Source organism: Mytilus trossulus, chromosome 4 (genome assembly GCF_036588685.1).
Source record: "Mytilus trossulus isolate FHL-02 chromosome 4, PNRI_Mtr1.1.1.hap1, whole genome shotgun sequence".
NCBI classification, from domain to species: domain Eukaryota; kingdom Metazoa; phylum Mollusca; class Bivalvia; order Mytilida; family Mytilidae; genus Mytilus; species Mytilus trossulus.
The window spans coordinates 36,576,436-36,600,411 of NC_086376.1; the positions used below are offsets into that span (position 1 = coordinate 36,576,436).

General features: G+C 30.9%; 1 protein-coding gene and 1 long non-coding RNA gene across 2 annotated transcripts in view; one reads left to right on the plus strand and one right to left on the minus strand.

Moving 5' to 3' along the window:
* The window catches only part of LOC134715226 (uncharacterized), an 86,522-nt gene that overhangs the window by 24,225 nt on the left and 38,321 nt on the right, over positions 1-23,976 (plus strand). Inside the window, exons 14-28 of the mRNA XM_063577270.1 lie at positions 186-452; positions 1,011-1,208; positions 3,813-3,950; positions 4,655-4,752; positions 5,165-5,262; positions 5,657-5,814; positions 6,106-6,190; positions 9,589-9,730; positions 10,234-10,309; positions 11,127-11,332; positions 12,191-12,353; positions 12,876-12,998; positions 13,335-13,395; positions 15,893-15,967; positions 23,257-23,367. Coding sequence (XP_063433340.1) covers positions 186-452; positions 1,011-1,208; positions 3,813-3,950; positions 4,655-4,752; positions 5,165-5,262; positions 5,657-5,814; positions 6,106-6,190; positions 9,589-9,730; positions 10,234-10,309; positions 11,127-11,332; positions 12,191-12,353; positions 12,876-12,998; positions 13,335-13,395; positions 15,893-15,967; positions 23,257-23,367 — 1,999 coding nt within the window. The remainder of the gene's footprint in view (positions 1-185; positions 453-1,010; positions 1,209-3,812; positions 3,951-4,654; positions 4,753-5,164; positions 5,263-5,656; positions 5,815-6,105; positions 6,191-9,588; positions 9,731-10,233; positions 10,310-11,126; positions 11,333-12,190; positions 12,354-12,875; positions 12,999-13,334; positions 13,396-15,892; positions 15,968-23,256; positions 23,368-23,976) is intronic.
* LOC134713887 (uncharacterized) lies at positions 20,216-22,160 on the minus strand. Its single transcript, XR_010106408.1, has 3 exons — positions 22,091-22,160; positions 20,757-20,919; positions 20,216-20,400 (listed from the first exon to the last, which is right to left on the minus strand). It is a non-coding gene; the product is annotated as an uncharacterized LOC134713887 (long non-coding RNA).

The window sequence follows — 23,976 nt, forward strand, 5'->3', positions numbered from 1 at the left end:
GTTTACCTAATGGTAAACTGAATTTATGCTTATTGATCTTAAGGTATACAAATTTTTTCATTGACACTAAATTTGAGTTTTTGCTCCCTGACCATTGGCTTAGTTACACAATTATTAAACATTTTAAGTGGTTACGTTAGGAGTTTCCTTGTTATATAATAGTCTATTGTATTTTTTCTTTCTAGTCTGGTGGAAAGAGCAATTCAACAACACTGAAAATTCTCAATAAGGCAATAACATCACTGAGAACAATTTTTCCGTGGCATGGGAATACATATCACTCAATGTTACCTGATTGGGTGCAAAAAACATTTGGGAAATCAAAAATACGACTTGGACACTTGATAGAAATTCTCAAAACAAGTTCAGATTCTATGAAATTCAACATGAACTCACGAGCAGGAGGACCGTACAGAGAACTAGATAAGCTTTTTGAACTGAGGCATCTAAGGGTAAGATAAAAAGTAGATTTACAAAGTTGTTTAAAATCACACTCTATGAGAAATATTTTATTGCTATGTAATAATGTATCATATTGCATTAAACTGAAAGCATTATACAGAAAACAGACAATGGATACAAGTTCTGATTTAATGTCAATTGAGTTTCACTGAAAACAGTGGTTGGAAACTAATTCTGATATTATGTCATATATGTCCATATGTAATTTTCAGTATAATCTTGTAAGGTAATATGTTCTAAAAAAAACAAAAAAATCCTATATTGTATTGTTTTCATTACTGGTTACATTGCTGTATTCTAAAATGACAATGCAATAATTTCATAAAATGACAATGTAATATTTTCAAATGTCAGTTTTCCTATTGAAGGTCGATTGATTTCTACAGGGACTCTGCCTTCCACCACCAGTAAAAACTAACCTTCATGAAGTAGCTTAAAAGAAGTGCTTAAAAGTAGAGTTAAAAAAAACACAAAAAAAATCATAAAACGAGGATTTAATTATTTCATAAGATGATAACAAAAAGCTGTTTATATCATTTTCATTGCAGGGTGAATCAATATACTTTCCTAAGATGAAAAACAAACCATGTTTTATAGATTTACTAGCAGGCAGTGATTTCTGTAACAAATCATCAACTAAATTACTGAATCCTGTCAAAAAAGCACCAGTAGCTGGTCTTGGTTTAACTTATCCATGTTTCTCAAGACAAGATATACATGATTTCTTAGTGGGCACACAAGAGGAGGTACAGTAATATCAAACTAATTAAGTTTATCATGATATAGTCTTTTACAGTAGAAGTCTCTGTTACCAATATGTTCTGTTGAATTTTCATGAAACCAACAAAGATCAAATTTTAAAGATAGATAATCTGCTGGACAGTGATCTTCAAACTTTGACCTGAATTTCAGTTTTTATACGACCGCAAATTTTGAAAAAATTTTCGTCGTATATTGCTATCACGTTGGCGTCGTCGTCGTCGTCGTCCAAATACTTTTAGTTTTCGCACTCTAACTTTAGTAAAAGTGAATAGAAATCAATGAAATTTTAACACAAGGTTTATGACCATAAAAGGAAGGCTGGTATTGATTTTGGGAGTTTTGGTCCCTACATTTTAGGAATTAGGGGCCAAAAAGGGCCCAAATAAGCATTTTCTTGGTTTTCGCACTATACCTTTAGTTTAAGTTAATAGAAATATATGAAATTTTGACACAAGGTTTATAACCACAAAATAAAGGTAGGGATTGATTTTGGGAGTTTTATTTTCAACAGTTTAGGAATTAGGGGCCAAAAAAGGGCCCAAATAAGCATTATTCTTGGTTTTCGCACAATAACTTTAGTTAAAGTAAATAGAAATCAATGAAATTTAAACACAATGTTTATGACCACAAAAGGAAGGTTGGTATTGATTTTGGGAGTTTCGGTCCCAACAGTTTAGGAATTGGGGGCCAAAAAGGGACCCAAATAAGCATTTTTCTTGGTTTTCGCACCATAGCGTTAGTATAAGTAAATAGAAATCTATGAAATTTAAACACAAGGTTTATCAGACTATAAAAGGAAGGTTGGTATTGCTTTTGGAAGTTTTGGTCCCAACAGTTAAGGAAAAAGGGGCCCAAAGGGTCCAAAATTAAACTTTGTTTGATTTCATCAAAATTGAATAATTGGGGTTCTTTAATATGCCGAATCTAACTGTGTATGTAGATTCTTAATTTTTGGTCCCGTTTTCAAATTGGTCTACATTAAGGTCCAAAGGGTCCAAAATAAAACTTAGTTTGATTTTAACAAAAATTGAAACCTTGGGGTTCTTTGATATGCTGAATCTAAAAATGTACTTAGATTTTTGATTATTGGCTCAGTTTTCAAGTTGGCCCAAATCGGGGTCCAAAATTAAACATTGTTTGATTTCATCAAAAATTGAATAATTGGGGTTCTTTGATATGCCAAATCTAACTGTGTATGTAGATTCTTAATTTTTGGTCCAGTTTTAAAATTGGTCTAAATTAAAGTGCAAAGGGTTCAAAATTAAACATTGTTTGATTTCATCAAAAATTGAATAATTGGGGTTCTTTTATATGCCAAATCTAACTGTGTATGTAGATTCTTAATTTTTGGTCCAGTTTTAAAATTGGTCTAAATTAAAGTGCAAAGGGTCCAAAATTAAACTAAGTTTGATTTTAACAAAAATTAAATTCTTGGGCCTCTTTGATATGCTGAATCTAAACATGTACTTAGATTTATGATTATGGGCCCAGTTTTCAAGTTGGTCCAAATCAGGATCTAAAATTATTATATGAAGTATTGTGCAATAGCAAGTCTTTTCAATTGCACAGTATTGTGCAATGGCAAGAAATATCTAATTTCACAATATTGTGAAATAGCAATTTTTTTTTAATTAAGAGTTATCTTTCTTTGTCCAGTATAGTAAGCAAGAAATATCTGCAAGAATTTTTTTTAATTGGAGTTATCTTTCTTTGTCCAGAATCAACTTAAATCTTTGTTATTATATTACAATATACAATGTATATTCACTTTTTACTACCAACTGATAAATTTAAATAATCTTTACCATTCAGTGATAACAAGCAGTTTTTTTACATCATGTATTTAAATGAGTAGTAATTGTTGCAAACTCCATTAGAATATTTTAATTGAAATTAGTTTTGGAAAAAGGGAAAGGGGGATGTGAATAAAAAATTGGAATAAATTTTTCTCATTTGAAATTTCATAAATAAAAAGAAAATTTCTTCAAACATTTTTATGAGAGGATTAATATTCAACAGCATAGTGAATTGCTCTAAGAGAAAACAAAAATTTTAAGTTCATTTGAATACATTCATTCTGTGTCAGAAACCTATGCTGTGTCAACTATTTAATCACAATCCAAATTTAGAGCGGAATCCAGCTTGAATGTTGTGTCCATACTTGCCCCAACCGTTCAGGGTTCAACCTCTGCGGTCGTATAAAGCTAGGCCATCTGGTTGACATTTAATTTTGTTAAAAAAAAAAAAAATTTAATACTTAAAGATTGATTTCCCAAAATATTTCAGATAAACAAACAACTCAGGCTCATGTAACTATCATATTTGTCTTCATGTTCTTTCTACGATTTGTCCTCCTGGTTTGATCGTCATAGAGACATGCATAAAGATTTGTTAGGATAATAAGGGCCAAGGGATTGAAAATATTACCTAAACATGTTTGTCTTGTACAAAAAAAGTAAATTGTAATTACAATATTTAACATATAATAATCCTGAATAACATTGTTAAGCAACTATTTATCAAATGTCTATCTTGAAATTGAATTTTTAATGGATGTATAAATTGAAGTTATTTTTTTATTTTTTCAGAATGATATATTTATCAAGGTTTTGGAAGAGAACTATACAATTGTGAAGTTACCCATTGTTCACAAACATCCAGTTATCAAGGATCCAACAGTCTATGTTGTCAGTGAGAATCTACCAGAGAAACCACATTTACCAACTGTAAGGAACCACATGTACCTTCTAGCCTCCTCATGGATTTTTTTTTTATGAGATTACTTGGTAGTTATCACTACTATTCAATTACTTGAGAAAATATTGCATTTTTATTTTATTATTTGATTATCTAGGATTGTATTTTTGATTATTTGATTATCTAGTTTAGAAAAATAATTGTTGATTACTAGCTAGTATGTAATTAAATTGACCAAACATTTGTTATTATACGGTTGCTTTGACAACCCCATGAGGTGCCTCACTTACCACACTATAATATAAATGCAATCATACCACATTTCCTTATTTTTATATAGTTTATCAATTGTTGATAACATTATAAAAGTCAAATCAATATTAAGTCAGGAAGTTATGACATATTTTATATGTTCATTTAAGTCAATTTATCAATGAAAATTTTTTTATTTTGTTGCTGCTTCTTTTGTTATTTTGTTTTTGCAGTTTTTTTTCTAATTGAATGAATAAAACAAAAAAAATATACTCAAAACTTCTCACACATTCACTCATTACTTATTCAACACATAATCATATTACATGTACCATGAATGAGTTTGTCTAAATGTCAACACATAAAGTAAATACAAATAAAATTTGGTATCCATAAATTAAACTTGCTTAAAGAACATGTATAATAAAGAAATACAAATAATAATCACTTTGATAAAATTTCTGTTTCTTATATTTTATAGGAACATTTCTGGGATGGGAAGCTTATAGATCAGCTTTATTCTGGTAGAAAATACAGGGTACCAGTTTTACCTGATGAACTGTTACCTAGTGTTATAAGGTAGGCTACAGTTGACCTGATATCCAATTTACATAAATTTTTACTTTTGTAAAACTTTTATTGTTTGTTTACTATTCTATGAAAATTTACATCATATCTTTTTATTTTTATTTTTATTATTTATATTTTTTTTTTTTATTATTGATTATAGAATTTTTTTACATTTGTGTCAAAACATATGTGTCAAACAGAATTTTCTCTCAGTAAAATAAGTTATTGTCGGTCATATGTTAATTTTTTTATCCTTTAGGAATTTAGGAACATAATATATAAAGGTGTGGTGAAAGTTAACTCTGAAACATACTATTTCATTAATGATCTTGAATTATTGTTTTCTGCTATTTTTCAATTCAAGATGGCAGACGACACCTAAATGATTTCAAAAGTTACCTGGAATGTCTTTCATTTTCAGCCATTTTGTGAAAGTTGCCAAAATATGCCTGATTTGGAAAGATGGTATTATAATGCAGCAAGGACCAATTACTTATATGTTGGAAATTATTAGGAGTGGTATTATATTTAATTTTTATTTTTTTTTTAATTGAAAAAAAGTATGACAAATAAATCCTTAGAACAAACACTTATGTTATTTAAATTTGCACCAGTTTAAATCAAAGCTATATATGGAAATACAAAAAACAGTAACGTGGAATTTGATTTGAATAAGTAAAATAAGGAACAATCCACTGAAGAATATAGACAGGATACAGTGCATTGGAATGTAGCAGTTTGAGTGTGCAGTTGAAAAATATAAAAAAAAAGAATTGAGGATTTGCACTTATAAGATGTGTAGCACATTTTCTACTTATAATTAAGAACGTCAAAATTTTATTTATAGTATCACAGTTTTGGTTTCATTTCTTAGTTATTACTAAAACCTGATTTTTTTTCTTTTGATGACAAGGTGACTACCCAGGAGTGCTGATAGAAGGCAAACTTCATTCCAAAGCTAAGCCAGGTGATGAAACATATCTTGAAGCAGACAGGATGGTTTGGAAGGGTCTAAGGGGCATAACCACTGTGTTTGAAAGTGTATTGATGAATGATAATATCTATTTCACAGTAAGATCATGCTTTCAATGTCCTTTCACTTTAAGAAATGTCATATTCCATTCAATATCTTATAGTTTATTTCAGTCTTTTTTTTTAAATACTGACAAAAACATAAAATGATTATCAGCGGGAAAATATCTATATAGAGTTTAGATATACCCTAATGTGGGTCTCATTGGGGTCTAAGCGTGACACATTTCTGCAAATTAGGAAATTATCTGTTAATGGATATTGTTAATTCAGAAATTATTGAGTTTTCAAATTTTTCAAGATGCAAACTAGATTCTATATCAATTTTAGGGAGAATATTTTTACTATGACGAGAAGAATAAATTTGACCGAACAGATGCATTAGAATGGTTTGCTGGAGTCCGAGAAAGACCATGTAAGTTAAATAAAATAAAAATAGTGTGTACATTTGCATGAGAGAATCATCATTGAAGATACTAGAAAAAGGAAATTACAACACCCCATCCAGCCATCATTCAATAGAACAGTCTGGGACTCATCTGTCATGCATGTGCTCCACATTTGCAAATGGGGCAATATGCGCAATTGTTATTCCATAGGCCGTAATGGTAACGTTTTCTTCTGTTGCTCAGCCCATATCGTAAACTTGTATATGTATGATGGCTTGTTTCGAAGCTGAGACATTTTTACATATGTGGTTAAATTTTCGGGGTACGAAGTGTGATTCATTTTTCCGTAATTTAGCAAACCCCGAGTATCCTTTTGCGATGTCGCTCCTCATGGTAAAAAATCCCAATTTTAACACAATAAGTTCTTTGAAATTTTAATACTTTGAACACATTTCATAGCTCCATGGTTTTTACACATTTATTCTGTGTTCCCTTATTTTCTAAATTAACACTAATGGTTCAGCTCAGTTATTTGTTTATCATAGAAATGTGTCAAATATCACTACACAGAGATTTTTTGTTTACACGTGACTTTTGTGTTCCTCATTTCAAGGCGCATTAGGGGTATTGTCCCAAATGGTTTATTCCAGATGTACATTCTAAAAAAGAAATCATGCCTAATGGATAAATTATAAAATTCATATCACTTGTTCAAGAAGTTAAAGGACATGGTTCACTTATGGCCCAAAATGTTCACAAATTGGTTCGTAAATAGGTCTATTTCAAAAGTATTAATGCTCAATAAATCAGTTCTTTTCATAAAAGTACATAATACATGTACTATCCAAATTAGGCCCATTTTGCACATTTTGTCAAATTATGATGATTTGGGGCATTTTTCAGACCTAAAAGCTGTAGGAAAAATTTGGCCGCCACCTAAAATCCAAAATATTTTGTAAACAAAAGATTACAAATGTAATATAGAATTCATCATTCCAAAAAATCTTTGGATTGTGGATGGCGGCCAAGGTTGATTATGCCAAAAACAATTAAAATTTTGAACAAAATTGACCAAAATTGACCGAAATTCAAATAATGTACCGGTATATGTTCCAGACCATACAAGGATTTGGACTGTACGCGTATGGTCCGGACCGTATACGTATACTCATATGGTCCGACTATACGCGTACGGTCCAGCTGACCATACATGTTTTGGAATCATATGGGTTAAATGTATAAAACAAACATTTATCAAAATCTGCATGTATTTTTCTTTATACAAATTGTTATTATTACAGTTAGATGAATATTTATTCGTGAGTTCTATTTTGTTTCTCAAGGTGACACTGGCTTCCACAAAGAATGTCATATTTTTTTTTACATTAACATGTTTTGTTCATGCATGTTCCTCTATATATGCATTTTTAGCTCACCTGGCCTAAAAGGCCATGTGAGCTTTTCTCATCACTAGGCGTCCGTCGTCGTCGTTAACAATTTTTCAAACATCTTCTCCTCTGAAACTAATGAATGGATTTGAATGAAACTTAATATGATTGTTCCTTAGATTATCCTGCACAAAGTGTGTGCTTCGATTTTTGATCCGTCAAAAAACATGGCCACCGTTACTTAAAATAGAACATAGGGTCAAATGCAGTTTTTGGCTTATATCTCAAAAATGAAAGCATTTAGAGCAAATCTGACATGGGGTAAAAATGTTCATTAGGTCAAGATCTATCAGCCCTGAAATTTTCAGATGAATCAAACAAACTATTGTTGGTTTGCTGCCGCTTAATTGGTAATTTTAAAGAAATTTTGCAGTTTTTGGTCATTATCTTGAATATTATTATAGATAAAGATAAACTGTAAACAGCAAAAATGATCAGCAAAGTAAGATCTACAAATAAGTTAATATAACCGAAATTGTCAATTGACCCCTTAATGACAATTTTTCACAATTTGTTCATCATATTTGAAAACTTTAAAAAATCTTCTCCTCTAAAACTACTCAACCAAATTCAACCAAACTTCAACTGAATGATCAGTAGGGTGTATAAAATAAAGTTTGTGCTTTATTTTTTATTTCGTCAAAAAACATGGCCGTCATGGCTAAAAATAGAACACAGGGTAAAATGCAGTTTTAGCTTATATCTCAAAAACTCCAGCATTTAGAGCAAATAAGACAAGAAGTTAAAGTATTTATTAGGTCAAGGTCAACCTGTCCTGAAATTTTCAGCCGATCTGGGTAACTGGTTTTTCAGGTATAATGCCCCTGAATTGATGATTTTAAAGAAATTTTGCAGTTTTTGGTTATTATCTTGAATATTATTATAGATACAGATAAACTGTTAATAGCAAAAATGTTAAGCAAAGTAAGATCTACAAATAAGTCAATTTGACCAAAATTGTCAATTGACCCCTTTAGGAGTTATTGCCCTTTAAAGACTTTTTTCACAATTTGGACTTACTTTAAAAAATCTTCTCCTTTGAAACTGCTGTATCAATTTCAGCCAAACTTAGGCTAAATGAGTTTCAGAGTATCTAGTATAAATTTTATATTTCATTTCCTTGTATGTCAAGAAACATAGCTCCTATGGCTAAAATAGAACATAGGAGAAAATGATTTTTTTTTTGCTTTTGAAGAAAATAGGACGATTCAAAGAACATTTAAATAAATTGAATAGCCAAAATAATCATTGATGAGAGATTTAACCAAAAAAATTAAGGTGAGCGATTCAGGCTCTTGAGAGCCTCTTGTTAAGGGAAAGTTCCTAAATATTCTAAAACTATTGTTCTTCCACTCTATGTTTACTTCTGATATCTTCAATTTCAATGAGCATACTTGGCTGCAATGAATGAATTACCAACATGCTAAATACAGATTAACAGATTAAATAAGCGTTACTTTTTTTAATAGTTATGATAAGAAAAGTTTTTATTTCAATTACTATCATGGCTATTGAACTTTTTATATTAATTTCAGATATAAGTTATGTTGATCTGCCATATCCATTTGTATCTCATAAACTTGAGCAACTTCTTAATATTTGTCAGACCGTACGCGTACGGTTTGACCGTATGCGTATTTTGAAAAAGTACGAACACGGTCCAGACCGTACGCGTACGGTCCAAATACTCATACGGTCTGGAACATATATTTAAGGGATCATGGCTGCAAAAATTTTAAAGGAAGGTTCCAAAAAAGTTTTATATTAAAAGTCTTAAAAGTATTATCAAAAGTATTTCTATATAAAATTTGTAATTGTTTTGCCCGATTTAAAAAACATTAAAAATTAAGAGCCAATTTTATCCTTTGTGAACCTTCTCCTTTCAAGTTTAATATGATAAACATTTTTAAAACTTGTCAAAAAAAGATTAATGCATAGAGTAATTTTTCTTTTTACTGAAAATTGACATATTTCAGATATGTGTGACAGTGTCCAGAAACTGGTACCCAATCATGCAACACTGGAAATGGAACAAGGAACCAGATGTTATCAGTGTGACAATTGTGTGACTAAAAGTTTTGAATGTGAACACAATCTGTCTACTTACAGATATAGAAAGTAAGTTTTACTTACAAATACAGAAAGTAAGTTTGTTCCTCATATATTTGATGGGTTACTTTCTGAAAAAATAAAGTGGCAAATATATTTTATAGAATTGTAAATAAATCAGACATCACTTGATTCTGTACTCATCTTTAATACTGAAAGAATATGTATTAAATTATTGGTACAGCGTAATGTGTATTACCTGACACACTGGGGTACCGCAACAAATGTCAGATTAAGCAGGGTTTGGGAATACTCAGGTTTTTTTCTTCAAGGATAGGCTTATTTTGGGACCATGAAAATGTTTTGGTTAAAGCAGGATGTTGGAATACTCAGGTGTCAGATTTGGCAAGTTACACTGCATATAGTTTTACAAAAAATGGCAGTTCTTTAGACTTAAAAAATTGTCCAGATTGCAACTGCTGCAAAGGTGACTTCACATTAGATTGTTTCCCTTAGGTACATTGATTACACCAGATAACTATGTAAACAAATCTTTTTGATTTATTTTATAGTGAGTGTGGTTGTAAAGAATATGCTCCGTTGTGTAAAACTTGTGGAATGTGCTCTACCTGTGTCAATACTATTGGTGTAAGTATCAGGGACCGTGCTGTGTGTCGTCAATGTCGCAATTTGCGATTTTTATTTCATCTGGCGACAAAATACTGCTGCTGGCAATATTTTTGGTGCCAACATTTTCTTATGTAAAATTTTTTATTTCTTCCTGCGTTTTACGTTTCTGCAAATTGGCATTACTTTTTTCAGGAAAAAAAGTTACATTTCTAGAAAAAAAAGTTTACATTTCTGCAAATAAATATCTCACTTTTCCGGAAAAGAAAAACTATCTAGAAAAAATATATTATTACTTTTTCGCAAATAATTAAGGAATACATATTGATCAAAAACAAAGCAATACATAATATGTGTTTTTTTTCCTTCAATACACTGGGTAATTTTTTTCTTTTTATAAAGTCTTCAAAAGCTCATAAAAAGTCATTAAACAAAACTTAAACAAGTTCATAATATTTCTTCTCTTTCAATTTCAGACCCAATTAATACCGAAGTAAATATTTATAAGGGAAAAATCTGAGTCAGCCTTTTCCTACCATTTTTAGGAAAATAAAAAGATATCTCAAAAAGGAGCTCCATTATAAACATATATTTTTAGCTTATTTTGACTCTTAACTAATGCTCTTCTGACTTATTTTTTCAATTATCTTGCTTTTTTTAAAATTTCACATAAGCTCATCCTTAAAATGCATAAGTATTTCTACAGTGATAGGGAAGAGAGTGACCCAATAAGACTAGATTTTGCTTTTCTGTAATAGACTTTTCCTTTATAAGAAAATGACGATTTAAAAACTTATGTTTTTTCACATGATTATGGGTGTTTTGATATATTTTTCAGAAAGCTGTATCAACAGTACAGCCCAGCTTCAGAATGACAAGAGACACAAATATAGATAAATTGAATGTAACAGGAAGCATCATAAGCTATGGAGGCAACAACTTGGAATATATCTTCCGAAGTGATATGTCATATGAAGCCTTCAGCCATATTAAGATTGTTTTGCTTAGAGGAATTAATTACAAAATTGAGCTCACCAGTATCGAGTAAATATGATTATTTTCTGAGACTCTCTAGTTATGAAATGTTTAAATATATAATTGCAAACATTCATTAGAAATTCACTTAATTATTTTATTTCGTTAAAAAATCTTTAACCTTTTTGGCCATATTTATAAGGGGGGTTCCAACCCAGGATAAAAAAAGGGGGAGGGGGGTATCCAACCATATGTACCCATTCAAAAGCATTGATCATTTAAAGAACAAAATGAAGGGGTTCCTAACCCCTCAAACCCTTCCTGGATCCACCACTACTTTGTAACTATGATGTAGCTGGGTTAAAGAGAAAAATCTTCATAATATGTCAGGTACTTTTTGTCTTCATTTTGGCGGCAGCAGAGGGGGCCACAAATATTCACTCTGTGGTTAAAGTTTTTGAAATTTTAATTACTTTTTTAAACTATCCTGGATTTCTACCAAACTTGGACCGAAGCTTGTTTATGATCACAAAATAGTATCCAGAAATATTTTTTTTTAAAACCTATTTATTGTTTTTTTACATATAGATGGACCTGTTTATCCATATATTATTTACAAATGGACTCAGTTTTTCTTCCAGTTAATATATGACATACAGTCTGCAATTAAAATTAAAAAAAATATCCTGAATTTTTACCAAACTTGGACAGAAGCTTCTTACAATCGAGAGATAGTATTGAGAGGAATATTTTTAATAATTTTTTTCCTCATTTTTCTTGAGCCTGCGAATATCAGCAAAAGTAGGCGAGACACTGGATTCCAAAGAACCCTTACAAATTTTTTTGTATGTTAGTATTCTCATTCTTGATAATTGACCTAATAATGCATTCTTATGAATATTTAAAAAAAAATTTTTTTTTTTGCAGAGATGGTAACTCGGTGGAAATGATTCGTTACCAGACACTTGAAGGTAAAATAGAGAAGATCGCCATCTCTGGTAAGGAGCAACAGGTCAAGGACACCAAGAAAGAGAGACCACTTGAATGTCATTCTGGATACATAATAGAATTACATATACCACGCTTTGATGTAAGTCTGGATACAGAATTCTATATCGCATATGTATTTATGCCATGAAAAACACAAAAGTCTGCATACAAACAGAATTCAATATACCATGTTATTATATTAGTCTCTTTACAGAATTTTATATACAGCTATACAATGTTATATGTCTTAATACTGTGAGTATAAGGTATACAGATATATAAAATGTTTCTGTTACATAGGCATTACTGTCATATTGGCAGATATATGCAAGAGCTAAATTCTTGATATATTGGTCTTAACATATTATTACCTCTGTTTTCTGAAGTTGTCTTTTCTATACATGTGCTTTGTGCATGAATAAATCACAGTGAAATTGACCTAGTGTTTATATAGGTTATGAAATTTCGGCAACACAGTTTATTGAAAATGTAAACAAAGGACAAAAATTCTAATCGGCCAATCACATTCAAGAACCATAGATAGGAAAATCATATAAAAAATATACCTTGTTGTCAATAAATTAGTATTGTCTACTATTTAAACTGTTTTCTTTATTATTAGCTGTTTGAGATCCATCAGAATGGAAGAGTTATATACTCCTGGGAACTACAAGGACCATTTATACAAATAGCTGTCACAGCCAATGATCCAGGGAATATAATGATCTCTTCAAATCATTATGTCGTAAGTACACACAATATAGATAAATACATATTTTCCCTACAAAATGTACCCTATAAAAACATTTCGCTGTCCATTTAAGAATTTTAATTTTTAAAATTTAATGGAGTACAATTGTGAGGAATTTCATCATAATATTTTGTTCACGAAATCTTTTAACTGTAATGTAAATTGATGAATTATAGTTCAAATTGTTGTGAAAAGCATTGATAGGATTTTCGATATTGTCAAATTACCAGAAAAACAAAAACAAAAACCTAAATAGAGAAAATTCTTAGTCTTAAATAAATTCAAGGTATGTTTCTAGACAGTAGGTAAATTTTGATATTTTATTTATAGGATTTTCAAGATAGATCATCTCAAACAGAAACAAGTTGCTGTGAAATGAGCCTTCCATCATGTAAGTTTTATTCATTTATTTATTCTGATTCCCTGGAGAAGAGGTGTTTTTCATTGAAAATCAGGACTGTGTTAAAACTGGATACAGTTTCAGTCATTTGTTAAATGTTCAATTAACATTCAGTTCCCAATGAAATGAAAGTTATCTGTATTTTACAGTTGAAATCACAAAGCAAGACTAAAATAATAATTTTCCATAATATAAAAAAATATCACCTTTTTTTTTTTTATGTCAGTGAATGCCTTATTGCGTCATGTCTAAGTGCAGTTTTCTTCTTTCATCATTTTTAAAAGATGCATCACAAAGTTTATAAATCTTCAATCAGTTGTCATATTCAGCATTTAATTATGTAGTTTAAAAGGGTAATGTTTGACAGGAAGGGTTCTTTCATCTTCGCTAGCCAAGGGCTACGACCCACTTCCCTTCTCTCCACATTATAAATGTTTGATTTATGTAGGAACTAAAATCTATGGAACATTTATAAATTGTAAGTTACATTGGAAAAGATCAGTCATAAGATTTAAGTTAATGATCCATTTAATGAAATAAATTGTTTTCCCTAGACCAGTCAATTATATTTGTTATTTCAAATCTGTTGCCTTTCGCTGTAAGAGTATAAAATCTTGTGAGGGGTTGGTATGAAAAATATTTGAAAATCCTACCATTGCAAAGACTGAAAGTATACTCTCTAAAAGACATGTTTTGTCTTTGATCCCATTTGAAACTCATTCTTTCTAACTGATTGTTTATTTACTACCCCTCTCATTTGAATAGGCAGGAGAGATTTTGAGATTTGTTTATTTACTGCCCCTCTCATTTGAATAGGCAGGAGAGATTTGGAGATTGACAAAAAGGGGATAACGATAGATTTTAAAAAACATGATTAAAACAGCACATATTTGAGTTAAGGTACCTAACACCTTCACTAAAATTAATTTGGCTGGTTTAATTTTCATAAAATTTTGACAAAGTATTTACTTTGACCCTTTGACAAAAATATGAAAATTTCAAAAAATTTGAACCAACCGTTTTATCAGAAAAATTACACTGGTTAAATAGCAATTTGACAAACACATATTTTGATCATTGAGAAGCTTAATATTCCCTTAAAACACAACGTAATTAAAACGTTTAGCTGATTTTACAGAGTTATCTCCCTGTAGTGTTAGGTACCACCTTAAGTCATTCCAATTGATATTTTATAGTGTGTCTTTCTATGTTGTGATGTTATACTACTGTTTCAGAAAAGGGAAAAGGTTTGGTACCATTAAAATGTTTAATCCCGCTGCAATTGTTTGCACCTGTCCTAAGTCAGGAATCTGATGTTCAGAGGTTGTCGTTTGTTTATGTGGTTCATAAGTGTTTCTCGTTTCTCATTTTTGTCGAGCCTTCGACTATTGTCGAAACAGCGAGACTAAGCGATCCTTCATTCCGTCATTGGTGGCGGCGGTGTCCACAAGTATTCACTCTGTGGTTAAAGTTTTTGAAATTTTAATAACTTTCGTAAACTATACTGGATTTCTACCAAACTTGGACAGAAGCTTGTTTATGATCATAAGATAGTATTCAGAAATATGTTTTTAAATAAAATTTCATTTTTTCCGTATTTTACTTATAAATGGACTTAGTTTTTGTTCTGCTGGGAAACATTACATTCACTCTGTGGTTAAAGTTTTTAAAATTTTTATAACTTTCTTAAACAATCCTGGGTTTGTACCAGACTTGGACAGAAGCTTGTTTATGATCAAAAGATAGTATCCAGAAGTAAATTTTGTAAAAATAAAATTCCATTTTTTCTGTATTTTACTTATAAATGGACTTAGTTTTTCTGCTGGGAAACATAACATTCACTCTGTGGTTAAATTAAAAAAAAAATTAATAACTTTCTCATACTTTTTTTAATTTGTACCAAACTTGGACAGAAGCTTGTTTATGATCAAAAGCTAGTATCTAGAAGGAAATTTTGTTAATATTTTGTACCTGTGTATCTGTATTTTACTTATAAATGAACTTTTTCTTCCAGTTAACATTACATACAGTCTGCAGTTAAAGTTTTTAAAGCATTTACATGTATTAGATTCATAAACTATCCTGGATTTTTACCAAACTTGAACAGAAGCTTCTTACAATCAAAAGATAGTATCAAGAGGAATATTTTTATTGATTTTTTTCCTCATTTTTGTTGAGCCTGCGATTTTCAGCAAAAGGAGGCGAGACACTGGGTTCCACGGAACCTTTACAAATTTTTTATATAGATTAGACTGTTATATTGGTTTTCCCGTTTGAATGGTTTTACACTAGTAATTTTGGGGCCCTTTATAGCTTGCTGTTAGGTGTGAGCTTAGGCTCTGTGTTGAAGACCATACCTTGACCTATAATGGTTTACTTTTATAAATTGTGACTTCAATGGAGAGTTGTCTCATTGGCACTCATACCCCATCTTCCTATATTTATTATATATTTACATATACCAAAATTCTTTTTCTATCAATTCCAGGTGTGGAGAGGAAGTTAACATCAGAATTTCTGAGAGCTAGTACTTTCATGTTTGCAGAAGCTAAGGATTTTTCTGGTAAATATTAAATATAAAACTTTTGAAAAATCATCTTTTACAGAAAGTGCATGATAGATGTAGTATCTGTTTTATTGAAATAATGTGAACCAATTTGAAATTATATTTTTTTTCTATATTTTATTTAACGTGCATTTATTAGTTCGACTCAAAGTGAACAAGATTATTTATTTCATATTTTATTAGGTCTTTCCACTTTTCTGTGGTAAGACCTATTGGTTTTCTTCTTCTGATTATTATTTTTTTCTGACGGTGCTTTTTTGTTTCGCAAGATGTCGCTTAGATTTTTGGCATATAATATTACGACAAAATTATTTCCAGACCTGCCAACTATCCCGATTTTCGCGGTATCATCCTGATTTTTACCCCTCAACCCGAATCCCGATATCGGGATTGTAAAATTAGTCAAAATCCCGATTTTCAACAAATATACTCGAAAAAATATTGTTTACCGATTTTGAAGTTTTTCTGATCAATTTTAAAAAATCAATCATTCTACCTGGGGACATATTATGACAAGTTAATGACCCTACGCTAATTAACAGTCACAACAGGTGTCATAATTAGTGGTTGTATGTAATCAGATTACCTAATGGGTCGTAACAATCCTCAAAATTAATTTGTATAAATTTGGTCAAACAGCCTTTCAATTTTAATCAATTTATCATACAAGCACAATTTGCAACATTTACCGTAGTTCCACAGCAAAATCATAATTAATTGAAAGATGAGAACTGTAAAGAACTCTCAAGAAAACATCGTTTATCTTGAAATTTGTTTAATTTTTGAAACCAGACATCGTGTGTCTGTTGATCCAGGGGAAATCATAGAGAGGGGAGCCTAACTCGCTTCAGATGATAATCAGACAATGGCGGCTTTATTTCGGAAATATCTAGATTTTACATAACAAATAAGAATACAGTCCGAACATACCGATACATTATCCTGCTAGTTCGATTGGCTGAAAGTTTTTTCGTGTTTTTATTTTGATAAGTGTATGAACCCTTGACCGGTTATTTGGGGTCTTCTTCTACACTCCCAAAATATGATAACAAACACGTCTTAGCACACGAATGTACTCAATCAAAGTGTTTTCTACGTGTATTATGAAAACTATAGAAAAGGGGGGGGGGAATACTTGAAAAAATAATTTAAATTTGTTTTATTCGTTTAAATTAGTCTACCGATATATATACAAATTTCATTAATCGAGTAAAAGTAATTAAAAATGAATTTATATTTCAGCAAGAAATTTACATAAAATGTTTTTTTTAAACCAGTTTAATTCTGTAACAAATCCAGAACGCATTTTTTCACCGGAGGAAAAACTGTCGGTGCTTTCACTTGCATAATTTTGATTTTGGATATCATGTATAACACTTGCGGTATCCTCGTGTAAGCATTGATTTGGCTTAAACTGAGTTACAATTTTTAAAGATTTGTTATTAACAAAAAAAAAAGCGGAGCGAGGCAAAAATTTTGGAGGTTATTTTTTTAAAAATATTCTTCTAAAGGGGTGCAATGTAGGTATTTCGAACTATTGTGAGGTACAGTCAGCAAGAAATTAAAGTTTCAAGTAGAAACCACCTAAATCCAACCTGACAACAATTTACAATCACTATAGTATCATAGACGGACAGATGTAAAACAATATATGTTCCTGTTCCGCGAAAAACCTCTCAGTTATGATGACAAGCTTAAGGTCTCTTACAAACTTGAAAAATCTTCAACAAACTCCTAACACCAATAACTTACATACTACATGTAAGAGATTCATTCTGCATATCTATGATAGAGTTTATAAAGCTGCAACCCAAAACAGAAGCTGAAGATCATGCGAACATTTTATTTTGATTCTGTGTTCCTATGTAAACTGAGTGTGCAGACCAATCTACACTGAAGACACCAGCACTTCTAAAATAATCAATATAAGGTCATAATTATCCCTGAAAGACATTGGTGCTGGTAATTGTGATAAACAGAAACATCACAAAAATACGAAGCCCTTGTTTGCAGATCGTCAATGTCACTTAGCCATTCAACATGGTTTAAATTATGTGAAATGAAATCGGTTCACTTAAGAATTACTTTAACACTCCATAACACCATCATCGACAAACTTGGTTAGGACGATGGAAATGTAAAGAGTTGACAGATAGACGGGTGGATCGACGGAAGCAAAGTGAGACAAGACAGATCACATCAGCTCACATGACCAATACTAGATACTAGTATTAGATTTCGCAAACGAAAATTTCCACTTTTCGCCGTGATTTCCAATTGTCCTTTAATTATGTTTTAACTTTTTGGATTTTCGGAGGTCGTGCCAGACTTAATATATACATATACTGTGTTCGCCACAAACCACTAAAATCAGAATGAGATACATTTACGAAGTTATTTTTATTTTGTGGGGATACGGCCATGCACGTATTTACGGTATACATAATTCGCCACTTCGATTATCAAAGAAATTGATTATAAAACGGCAAAAACAATGTAACAATTGTTTGTAATTTAACTGCTTAAACATGTTTTTTCATTTTTCAATCAGACACCTTCCTTTGAAGTATATAATATTTATAGAACTTGAATAAATTGTAGATCAGTTGATTCTGTTACTTAGTATAGAAAGTCCCTGGTTAAACTGACTGTTTTATATACTTTGAATGTTAAGAAGGAATGGTCTCTTCTGATACTGAAACAAGTTGAAGACAACCCATACTTTGCAAATTTTAGGGGGGGCGCACGCCCGCCACGCCCCCACGTAAATCCGCCCCTGGTTCAGTGGCGGATCCAAAATATATATAGTTTTTATGCAAGTTGGCTTCTTTATCTTAAGTATTGTTCACTGAATCAGGATAGGCGGATCTAACCCAATTTATAGTGACAAATTTGGTTGATATATATTGTCTGCTTAATTCTATAATTTGCATATTTATAAATCTGGATTGCAGATCTTTGATGATTTTTTTTTTAACTATGACGATTAGAAGCTGTGACAAAAGAAACAGCTAGGTATGAACCGTAAGATGCAGTCAGCAATGTAACCATAAATCGTATGTCCATAATATTTGGAATGCAGTTGTCAGAAGCTGGATAAAACTTGGTAGTTAGGGTGCTCGCACCCCTCTCATTAAGCTTCATTTAGGGTCAGTCAAGATTTTTGCAGGTTTCACTCATAAATTCGTCTAGCTTTGGGACCCCTCCACAAACCACTTTTACAAATTCTAGATATGCATCGGGTTGTATTTACTGAAGCACATCTTATACTAAAAGTCATGGAGTTTTTTTTTAGGCCAGCCCATATTCAGGGTTTATTGACTAGAGACCTTTTGCATGCAGGGACACAATTTATGAGTCATTTTTCAGTAGATGCATTTGGTCTCTGGTTGAGAGTTGTCTTTTTCAATCATTAGCAATCTTACCACATATTTTCATATTTCTGTGTTCAACTGTTTGTTCTTAAATGTTAAGCTGTTACACCGTCACAAGTTACAGGAGAATTTGCATGTACAGTATGTGTAAGCCCACCACATTCTCATTCTGTATGACTTTGTTCTAAGTAAGTAGTTTGAAACTCTGTTTGCTTTTGGTCATATTGAGTTTTATTTTGTTTGACACTTGCATTTTTATGCCCCACCTACGATAGTAGAGGGGCATTATGTTTTCTGGTCTGTGCGTCCGTTCGTCTGTCCCGCTTCAGGTTAAAGTTTTTGGTCAAGGTAGTTTTTGATGAAGTTGAAGTCCAATCAACTTCAAAATTAGTACACATGTTCCCTATGATATGATCTTTCTAATTTTAATGCCAAATTAGAGTTTTTATCCCAATGTCATGGTCCACTGAACATAAAAAATGATAGAACGAGTGGGGCATTCGTGTACTGAGGACACATTCTTGTTAGATGTGTTGGGATCCTGATTATACACCAACAAATAACACTACCTTTAAAGACACCATAATGATCAATGTGACAGGGATATCTACATCAATACGGTATTATTAGTATATCCTATAGCAAAGAGTCTAGGACCATGTATCTTAAAAGTCAAACAAAAAAAACAACAAGAACTGTCAGCACTAGATACATAGACCAATATCTCAAGACCACCTAATTGAATAAGATTACCAAAGATTTTAAATAATTTGGAAACAGGGTTAAATAAATATAGGTCTAATTGGAGGTAATATAGCTGTATATAGCTACTAAAAAAATTCAATAGAAAAAGAAAATTAAGTGTCTAGTACTCTTTATTTACACTTTATCTCTCAGTCAAACAATGAATATTTTTGTTGTTTTGGTAATAGTGGAACATCTTTCTAAAACACACTGTTTTATTTTATTTCACTCTTAAGAACAAATTCTGCTTCAAATTAATCAATATGTAGATCACAATTATAACCTTCATTTTCACCAGTTCTGCATTTTAACCTGAAAGATAATGTACGTTGTACATGAAGCAAAAAGCAAATCTATTTTAAAGAAAAAAATAACAATATGCAATTTAAAAGAACAATTTAAATGTGAACTATATATAAATGTCTAAAGTCTTTAAGACAATAACACTTCTCATTTTATTGCAATTATAAAAAAAAAAGTTTAAAACAAAACCCTTACATTTTTCTAAGCTTTATCAAATTATCATAAATATATAAATTTTACAAAATCATTTCAATCTAAAAAATTAAATTGAAATAATCGTTGATGTTCTTAAAAAGTGGCAGGGTGTCCTGTCGCCTTTGACCCAAAAAATGAAGAACTATTTGAGTATAACTTTAATAACTTACCTTCTTTCTTTCATTTTGTACATGTAGTTTATGAAAAGTGATTTGTTACATCACAACAACATGTACAAGTTATCAAAGAATCAAAGAACTACAGCAGTGTTTTCATAGTCTGTAGGACAAATTGGAAAACCAGCTAGGATGTTGTGTCTAGTATTTCCACTGACTGAAATTATACGAAGACAAAATATGAATATGGACATGACTATAAAGTACTGGATCAATCAAAGAATAAATAAATATCATAGTGTAGGGTAGCTAAAGGACCCATACTTGAGTGAAATAACTTCACCAATCTGACATGGATATATATTGTTTTGCAACATGATGAATACAGATATAGGTGAAAATGTAACCTTTTCCTATATTGTTTGGGTTTCCTGTCAATATTTTTGCTCTGCAATAAAAAAGTAGAATACCAATGTGTAAAAAGAGATTGAAAAAACAGCTTGTAACACCAAGAAGGATGAGAGACGAAGAAATTATTGTAACTTTAATGATGTAATCATATATTTCTTATAGTTTTCCAGACCTATCCACACATATTTTTCAAGCTTGAAAAGATGACCTTCATGTTTTCCAGCAGCATATTTCACCTTCTGTATAGGTAGTGCCCCCCCTTTTGAGTTGAGAGTAATTGTTCTAAATTGTGTCCTCCCTAGTCCAATGAAATGAAACTGAACAAAATCTGATACTTGTTTGAATTCAAATTATTATACATATAATATAAATGTGTGTGTATTAAAAATATATACAGATAAATAAGAAGAAAAGGATGGCACATACGATTGATTGTCAATGAGACAACTCTCTGTCAAAGTACATGTAACAATTAATTAATGTATTGAATTGAGCAATTAAAGTTTAAATTACAGATATATTGAAATATTCATACCATACAATGCCTGCACGTTTTCAATGATACATCATGTGTGTTAAAAGTACACAAACAACCGGTTATAGTCGCTCATTTGCATAACAATGAAGCGGCATAACATGTGCGTCAAAATGCATAATTTGCATCCGATTTGCAATGTTGTTGCCATATAAACATTCAAAAACATATTAAACTTTTATCGGACCTTTAATTTAAAGAAATTTCTTATCCAAAAACGAACAATTGTCAAAAATTCATAAAACCAAGACTTGGTTTTATCAGACATGTGTTTTCGCAACATTCTTGGCAATCCTGAACTTTTTCTCAATAACCATAATAATTTTGTTTATAAAAATATGATAACTTATAAATTTTTAACTCACAGTACAATATGCACTAATCCAAAACAAAATTGGTTTGCTAGATTTTCTTAATTCAACATTTCAAATTGACGACCTACCTCTCTGAGTATGTCCAGTTTTTTCCAATATGGCGCCTATCCGGAAGTTAGGAAGGCCTGGTTGATCTAAAATCGACGCCATTTTGTATACACTTCTACTGTGTTACTGTATAAGCCTCCGCAGGTAAGACCACCTCTGAATACAAAGAAAGATAACTCAAATTTAATCCATTTTCTCATTGATACTGATATAAAGACCATGAGTAAGACTAAATCAAAATATGTCTTCATCCTTCTTACTTTAGGACATGTAGTTTTAGGTGCTTTGAGTCAAGGTTCATAGATGAGAAGGTCTTTAGAGGGGGGAAAAGGGGGGGGGGTCTCTACTTGGAATCTTTTATTTTCAATGCCATTTTCTCTCTTCCTTAGTTATTTTGTCAATTTTATAATTTAATAGTACAAGAATAATGCAAATAAAAGTAACCAAGGCCTACAAGCTCATCATTAGTATACCAAAAGAAAAAAGAAGAGAACTTATACTATTTTAGGAGTAAAAAACAATGCTCACAGAAAAGTCGCTAAAATTGTAACCCTTTAAAATCTTGTCGCGCGCTAAATCCCCCATGGAGATTTTCAAAAGTTGGCAGGTCTGTATTTCACCAATTTGCTCGTTATATCCTTAGGATCAAAAAAAATATTTTGACCGAAGCGGTCCGGAAACTTTATATGAGAATTATTTCCACTTTTGTATTTAAAATAATTAAAATGTAATTGTAATTGGTAAACCAAAAGTGATAGAGACCTAGGGTCTTTTGATTTAAGGTCCTTGGCTCAAAAAAAAAGAAAATAGGGTCAAGGTCAAAGGTCAAGGTCATTTCTTAATTTGGATTTTAGCTTATTTTCACCTCTTTTAAAACACCATATAAGATATCGACAACATAGTTTTACTTAATTGTTAGTTGCAACATGTCGTAACACATACATATTAGTTTAAAGGGTACGCTTTCATCAAATTAGAGTTTTCTTCCGTCATGTATTTAAAAATATTGTAACACATACATATTAGTTTAAAGGGTACGCTTATATCAAATTAGAATTTTCTTCCTCTTCCTAAAATTGCAAAACTTTTTTTTTTTTTTCCTTTTTCATTTATTACCATGATAACATTAATAACTGCACAAAATAGTTTATAAATCTACAGTATATTATTCAAATAATTTTGACAGGTTGTTTAGGGTGTATTTTACCAGAAGGAGTGACTGAAATAGATTTGACGAACCCTTCCAATCAGATCCTGAACAACAATAGACTTCTTATGCCTTTATGTATGACCAAAAGTAAGTATGAAAAAGAAGTAAAGGTCGTAAAATGTCCAAAAAACAAATCAGCATAAATTTTAGAAAATTTTTGTTTAGAAAACAAAATTTGGCATAAAGAGGATTTTATCGGTTGACTTAAATTTATTTTGTATACAAAGGTTTTTATGTCCCACCTCTGATAGTAAAGTGGCATTATGTTTTTCAGTCTGTGCGTCTTTTTGTTCATCCTACTATCCTGCCTCAGTTTAAAGTTTTGGTCAAGGTACTTTTTTATGACAGTCAGAAGTTTAAGTCCAATCAACTTGAAACTTAATACACATGTTTCTTGGGATATGATCTTTCTAATTTTAATGCCAAATTAGAGTTTTGACATTAATTTCTCTGTCAACTGAACATAGAAAATGATAGAGCAAGTGGGGCATATATATTATTTATACTATGGACACATTTTTGTTTCTTATGCTATTATATTGAAAAACCACAGGAGATAATGTGTCCAATTAACAAGTATTGAATAAAATTTCAAACAGATATAGTAAATGTATTTTTTAAAAGCAAAATTTTGAAAAGAAAAGTAGGGGATTGTGGACAAATTTTATTCTAATTCTACTTTTAAAAAAGCAATAA